This window comes from Phyllopteryx taeniolatus, chromosome 2 (genome assembly GCF_024500385.1).
Source record: "Phyllopteryx taeniolatus isolate TA_2022b chromosome 2, UOR_Ptae_1.2, whole genome shotgun sequence".
Taxonomy (NCBI): Eukaryota; Metazoa; Chordata; class Actinopteri; order Syngnathiformes; family Syngnathidae; genus Phyllopteryx; species Phyllopteryx taeniolatus.
The window spans coordinates 6,775,058-6,782,559 of record NC_084503.1 but is presented as its reverse complement, the minus strand read 5'-3'; the positions used below and the strand labels follow the sequence as shown (position 1 = coordinate 6,782,559).

The 7,502-nt window shown below is 46.6% G+C and overlaps 1 protein-coding gene across 1 annotated transcript; it reads right to left on the bottom strand.

The window, feature by feature from the left end:
- Positions 1-3,573: 3,573 nt before the first annotated feature.
- On the bottom strand, positions 3,574-6,850 carry cebpg (CCAAT enhancer binding protein gamma). Its single transcript, XM_061757240.1, has 2 exons — positions 6,688-6,850; positions 3,574-5,272 (listed from the first exon to the last, which is right to left on the bottom strand). The coding sequence occupies exon 2, from the start codon at positions 5,233-5,235 to the stop codon at positions 4,762-4,764; it is 474 nt and encodes a 157-aa protein (XP_061613224.1). The 5' UTR covers positions 5,236-5,272; positions 6,688-6,850; the 3' UTR covers positions 3,574-4,761.
- Positions 6,851-7,502: the final 652 nt, after the last annotated feature.

Below are 7,502 nucleotides of genomic sequence, written 5' to 3'. Positions count from 1 at the left end.
GAATAGGGCCACTTCGGACGGCCACAAAGAGCACTTCCTGTTGAGCCAGGAAGTCCACCGTCTCACATTAAGACCTGTGAAGACACCTTGACGTTGTGGATTCAGACCAGGTCTAGAATCTACACTGAAGTCAAGAGCCTTTTTTCTTTTGTCCTGTTCGGCTGTTAGGCCGAGCAGAATGGAAGATCTGTATCCCTTTTATGCCGCTTTACAGCTTTACTGTGTCACAGTGGACTTTTTAAGCTTCCGCTGTGGTTGTTTATTGCGAATCGGAGTCATCAGTCGGACAGAACAAAGTTTCTAGAGGGGAGAGCGAAACAAAGACAAAGCAATAATTGTAAACAGTATGAGAGAAGTAAATCCTTACATTATCTACAACAATCAAACATGAAATATGAAATATGAGTGTTGCATGGGGCTGTAATGCTACACGCTGAGAGGGAAGGACAGGACGAGCTAGAAGAGGACAAGGGTCGTGAACCCGGCTGTACAACTGGAGTGTGGTGGGATTAACTATGTCAATTATTAAAGTCTACAGGGCGAGAGTATAAGTGAGGGGATACACAAGCGATTTGCATATTCAGGAGTTATTCGTCGCAATAAGCGCGTGGACCCACACCCAGAGAAAGAGTCCTAGGGGTGTGTCCCTGCGGACACATGCAAGTGAATTGACACCGTTTTACGTGCACAAAGACCGACACAAGTGTCCTGTAAGTGCTGTGGCCCCCAACCAATCAATCAAAGGGGTACACCCGAGAGCAGCCCGGTGGACGGGACACGTCCCACATCGAGGGACCCGGGGCGCCGGCGACTGGCCACCCGGTGGGGGCCGCAGGGACCCAATGCCACTCCCCCAGCCAAAACCCTCCACCCCACACGCCCCGCCGCCCCCAGGCCCGCGATGCAGCCAGTCCCCGCCCAGCCCAAGGAGGGGAGAGTGTCCCTTTTTTGTTGGAAAGGAGGGCGGCGGACCCAGGGAGCAGCCACGGGCCATGAGAGGCGAGCCCCAACGCCAAGCAGTCATCCAGCCCGGGGGGGCCCCGCCTCATGAGCACCGCCATGCAACTAAGTGAGAACCCACCTCCTCCCCTAAAGTCAAGAGCCATGAGTCAAGCATGAAGAGTCCTGAATCTGGAGTTTGCAGTCAAAACTGTAGCATCAAGGGTACAGAAAGAGGACTCAAAGTCTAGCGTGTAGAGTCTAAATATTAAATCAATTGTCCGGAAGTAAGAGTCAAGTGTATGGAGTCTAAAGTCAAAAGCCTAGAGTTCACTGCCAACAGTCCATAATCAAGAGTTAAGAGGGAATATTCTGCAGCCTCCAGTCAAGAGCCTGGTTACAAGAGTTAAAAGTCCAGAATTAATAGTCTACAGTTTAGCATCCCAAAAAAAAATCAAAACTCAGGAGTGTAGAATCTAAAGGCTTGAGTCAAAAGTCCAGATTCAAGGGCCTTGAGGCAAGAACCAGAATCGAGATTTAAGAGTCAAACGCCTTGATTCCAGAATCAAGAGTCTGGCATCAAGACTCTAAAGTTTACCATCCCCGAACAAGAATCAAAGTTTTCATCCATCCATCCATTTTGTGAGCCGCTTATCCTCACTAGGTTCGCGGGCGTGCTGGAGACCTATCCCAGCCGTCATCGGGCAGGAGGCGGGGTACACCCTGAACTGGTTGCCAGCCAATCGCAGGGCACATACAAACAAACAACCATTTGCACTCACAGTCACACCCTACGGGCAATTTAGAGTCTCCAATTAATGCATGTTTTTGGAAACCGGAGTGCCCGGAGAAAACCCACGCACGCACGGGGAGAACATGCAAACTCCACATAGGCGGGGCCGGGGATTGAACCCCAGTCCTCAGAACTGTGAGGCTGACGCTCTAACCAGTCGGCCACCGTGCCATCAATCAAAGTTTTAGATTGTGGAATCTAAAGAAAATAGCCTTGAGTTGAGAACCAGAGTCAAAGAGTCTGGTGAATCAAGAGTTAAGAGTCCAAAGCAATGCGCTTTGAGTCCAGAATCAAGAAGAGTCTGGAGTCAAGACATTAAGAGTTCATACTCCAAAAATTAGACTCTACAGTCTTATTTACAGTGGGTACGGAAAGTATTCAGACCCCCATTAAATTGTTCACTATTTGTTATATTGCAGCCATTTGCTAAAATAATTAAAGTTCATTTTTATCCTCATTAGTGTACACACAGCACCCCATATTGACAGGAAAAAAAACGGAATTGTTGAATTTTGTACAGATTTATTAAAAAAGAAAAACTGAAATATCACACAGCCATAAGTATTCAGAGCCTTTGCTGTGACACTCGTATATTGAACTCGGGTGCCGTCCATTTCTTCTGATCATCCTTGAGATGGTTCTACACATTCATTGGAGTCCAGCTGTGTTTGATTAAATAAGAAGAGAAATAAGGTTCTCTGGTCTGGTGAGACCAAGACAGAACATTTTGGCCTTAACTCCAAGAGGTATATTTGGAGAAAAGCAGGCACTGCTCATCACCTGTCCGATCCAGTCCCAACAGTGAAGCACGGTGGTGGCAGCATCATGCTGTGGGGGTGTTTTTCATCTGCAGGGACAGGTTGTCAAGTACAGGGATACCCTGGACGAAAACCTTCTCCAGAGTGCTCAGGACCTCAGACTGAGTTTAAGGTTCACCTTCCGACAAGATAATGACCCTAAGCACACGGCTCAAATAACCAAGGAGTGGCTTCAGAACAACTCCGTGACTGTTCTTGAATGGCCCAGCCAGAGCACTGACTTTAACCCAATTGAGTATCTCTGGAGAGACCTGCAAATGGCTGTCCACCAACGTTCACCATCCAACCTGCAGAACTGGAGAGGATCTGCGAGGGGGAATGGCAGAGGACCCCCAAATCCAGGTGTGGAAAAACTTGTTGCATCAGTCCCATCAGTATCTTGAAACAAGTCAAAACTCTTGAGTGTCGAATCAAAAGCCTTAAGTCAAGAGTCCAGAATTGAGAGTTTGTAGAAGAGTCAAGAATCCAGTGTTAAGAGTCAATGGCCTTGGCTTCAGAATCAAGAGTCAGGTGTCAAGACTCGAGAGTTTACAGTCCCGGAACAAGAGTGACTTAAAATTTTAAGAGAGGAGAATCTAAAGACAAGAGCCTTGGATTGGTCGCTAGTCAGTGGCAGGGAACATATAGACACGGACAAATATTCTCACTCACATCCACACCGTCACTGATTTGCAACTGAACCCACGCTGCCTGCACCCAAGTCAGGAAGGTTTACCACTACACCAGTCTGGAGAGGTTAAGACTACATAATCAAGAGTTAAGAGTCTGAAATCAAGAGCCTTGAGTGCAGAATCAAGAACAAAGAGCCTGGACTCTAGACTCTTGAGTTTGGAGTCGAACACCAAGAGTGTCGAGTCCAGTGTCAAGTGTGAAGATTCCAGAATCAAGAGCCGATGAAGGCTGGAGTCTAGAGTCCAGAATTTAGAGTACAGGAATAAGACGCAAGGCAAGAGTGTGAACTGAAGACTCTAGAGTTGTCAAGAGACGGAACTCCCAAGAGGAAAAAAAGGAAATATGCAAATGTCCATCCAACAGGTTTTTATTACCATTCAATTCAAAGCACAGAAAGATCAAGAAAAAAAATATAAAAACAATTGTTTTTCCAATGGTGTAAATAAATAATATCTGGTGTTGTTGGTCCAATTTCAACGAGTTTATTTCACAAAAGCCTGATGAGGATCTGGTTGGTCCTCGTTACTGCAAGGGGCGCAGCATCAAACACAAAAGTCAACTGGGAAGCCATCTCTGCTGCCATGAAAAAAATAAAAGACACCACACCACATTTAGTGTTAGCCATGCCAGGGGGAAGGAACATGCTCATGAACGTTTAGCGTTAGCCACACAAAGGGGAACATGCAAATAAAAAGAATTTGAGCTGCGGTTTGGAACAGAAACGCTAATAAACAGATGAGGTTCAACATGCGAATTACAGAGCGTACGAGCGGTGAACAATGCTAACACGTGCAGTGTCACAAGAGTCTAGAGTTCAGAATTCAGGATCAGAGTCTCAACTGTGAAGTCAAGAAAAGGAAACGCACTTCAATTCGACCGTCGAAAATGAAGACCTCGGAGTTTTAGAGTCCAGAGACGAGAATCAAAAGTCATGTCTAGTCCGGAATTCATACTTATTAGTCTAGAGTCCTCACTGAATAATCTAGACTCGACAATAAATAGTCGTGACCCGAGCGTCAAGAGCGTAGAGTCACGAGTACAGATTCAACAGTTAAGAGTGTTGAGTCGATTGCAGAATCAAGAGTCAAGAGTGTGGAGTCCAGAAGTCCATCATTCCTGTTCCAGATCGCTTCTCCTCACGAAGGTCGCGGGCGAGCTGTAGCCTATCCCAGTTGACTCTTGTGAGAGGCGCGGCAAACCCAGGACCGGTCGCCAGCCAATCACACGAGTCTACGAGTCGAAGTGTGAGTCCATCACGAACAGTCACGCTAGGGACCACGCTAACAGACATCAGAAGGTTAGCCGGCAGCAAATGAGCATGAGTGAACAGGAAGTGAAACAAAAGGAAGAGCTCGAGTGTCATGTGATGCCCTCGTCCAAACAAGTGAAAAGTTTTCAAATTGAAAACGACGAAAAGTTGGCAGGCGGCGCCCCAGTGCCTCATTCCTATTGGACGAAGGTGCTGCGACGTGACGGGCCAATCACGCGGTTGGCTGTTTCGAGTCACTGCGGGGGCGAGGGCTAGCCAGTGAGTGTCACTCACTGGTTGTCGGGGGCGGGGCTGGCGTCGGTGTTCCCGGAGGGGGGCTGCACGTTGTCGGCCAGGTTGTGAGCATGTTCCAGGAAGAGGTCTTTGAGCACGCTCAGTTCTTTACTGAGCAGTTTGATTTTGGCCTCCAGACGCTCGTTCTCCTCCTTGAGCTGGTTGACCCGCTGCTGCGTGTCCATGGCTTTCTGCTTGCTGCGCTGACGACTCTTCTTCACCGCCAGATTGTTCCGCTCGCGCCGCTGACGGTACTCGTCGCTGTCCTTGTCCGCCTGGGCCTTCTTCATCTTGCCGGGGGCGGCGGCCTTGGCGCCCGGGGACGACGGGTGGGCGGGCACCAGCTGGGGGACCTGCTGTAGGAGGGCGGCGGCGGCGGCGGAGGAAGCGGCGGCGTGGCTCTGACTCTGGATGACGCTCACGCCGTTGTGCTCCGATGACAAGACTTTAGGCTGCGACGGCCGGCTCATTTGTGTGACCGCTGACCGGGAAGTGGAAGACGGGCACCTGAGGGATGACAACACGCCGCGTCAAACCGCACGACCGAAGGACGACAACGCGCCGGGATGACCGACGTGCGACAATTGGAAAGGATGACATCACGTCACGTCAAACGACACGCGGGAGGGACGACAAGGCCGTCAATTGATGCGCTCGGGCTACAGCTAACAACTCTTTTAATAATCCATTAATCTGTCGATTATTTTTTCGATGACTCGGATAAAAAAAACAATTTTAAATGTCCATCTGGAGCGGCAACTAACAATTTGTATAATGATTGAAAAATCTGTAGATTTTTTTTCAACATCTCAAACAATTATATATTTTTTAAACCTCTATCTAGAGAGGCAACTAACAATTATTTTAATAATTAATGAATATGTCCACTATTTTTTCAATTAATCAATGAACCACATTAAGATTTATTTATTTTATTTTATTTTTTTTAAATGTCCACCCCTTTATTCAAAACCAGGACATTATTTCAAATACACGAAAACGAGTTGATGATGATTCAGTTCCTGGTTTGGTCCGTAACATCCGTCAGAAAATCGGCAAAATGTTGATGATTGTTTTCCAAAGTAATAGCGGATGTTTGCAAACGTCTTATTTGTAAAAAAAACACAAAGGTAATCCGTCTGCTTTCGTGGAAGACTACAGAATTCTGAGAATATTTTATTGTTGAGAATCTGAAATCATGAGGATTATAAATTAAATAATGGCTTTAAATGATCTTCAAAATAGTTTTCATATGATTAATTTGACAATCAATTAGTTTTCGAATAATTGATTGTGCCACCTCTAAGGTGGATTTTTCTGTGCGACTGTGACAGCCAAATCACAGTTAAAAGTTTGAACTTCAAAGAAAATCTTTAAAAACAAATAAATAAAAATCTGTTGTGTGATTGGTCAGCGCGTTGCTAGGCAGCCTGGCGGAGATCAGCGCGCATGCGTACAGCTTCCGGGTAGTAACGCGCAGCGATCAGTGGCCGACTTCTTGCCTGCTGTTGCATCATCACCATCATCATCATCATCATCATCGTCGTCTCCGTCTGAGTGAGGGGAACTCCACGTTCGCGTTGAAGCCGACTTATAAAAAGACGCCATGAAGCGTACAAACAGGATCGTACACTCGGACAACGCGAGTGTTAACGCGGCTAACGAGTGCTTCATTTGGCATTTCCGGACTACTTTGAGGAACTTTTGCTCGTTGTGAAGCGCCCCCGAAGTGACGTAATAGCGTGACGCGATTTGACGTGAAGTGGACTAAATGGGCCAGCTCGCTCCGTGAAAGTGAAACGTCAAACGAGCGAGCCTCATTTGTTTCGTTTCTTTTGTCAATGTTGACGCTATGGCTAGCTTGTTAGCATGTCGCGCTAACAGCTAACTCCACTGTTTGCTGCGTGGAAAAGCGATGTTACCTTGACGGGGCGACACCAGCGTGAAGAAGCGCTGACAGCTCACACTGGTGGGACAAAAGTTTCCTGCTTGAATTGCTCCAAATGTCCGCGAGCGCTCGTCCTGTTTTTGTTTCGAGCGTGGACGCGAGCCGATTGCGAAATCTCTGTTGCCATGTAGGGCAATGTCTGGCGCCGGCCAATCACAGGCGACCCAGACCCGCCCGATCGCCAGCTCGGCCAATCACGGTGGAGTGTGCCCCACATGACGCAACCTGGACTGCGAATGACGTGTCGTTGAGCCAATAGGCGCATCAGACTTTATGTAATGAGATGACACGAGTTTGACGTCATCATCCGCGACGCCTCCGCCGAGGAAATAAAAAGGAAACGCCAAAATATTGAACAGTCAAAATAAATCAAAACAATAAACATTGAACTATCAAAACAATACTGAACCGTCAAAAAGACATCAAAACAACAAACATTGACCCGTGACCCGTCCAAAATACATACAAAACACGAAACATTGAACCGTTCATGTGTCAAAACAATAAACATTGACACGTGACCCATAAACAACACACAGAGACACAAACATTCATCTAACAAAACAATAAACATTGAATTGTCAAAAATACATACAACTAATAATGCACATCGAACGATTCATATGTAATTAATTAAGTAATTCACATGAAAGCACCGTGTTAATTAAAATGTTAAAGGACCTGTAGCAGCTAGATGGCCTATATTTCACAAACAAACTCTTGTTGATGTATTTTTTGCTCAAAGAAGCGGAGACCAAATTTACTGTATATTAACTTATATTTTATATA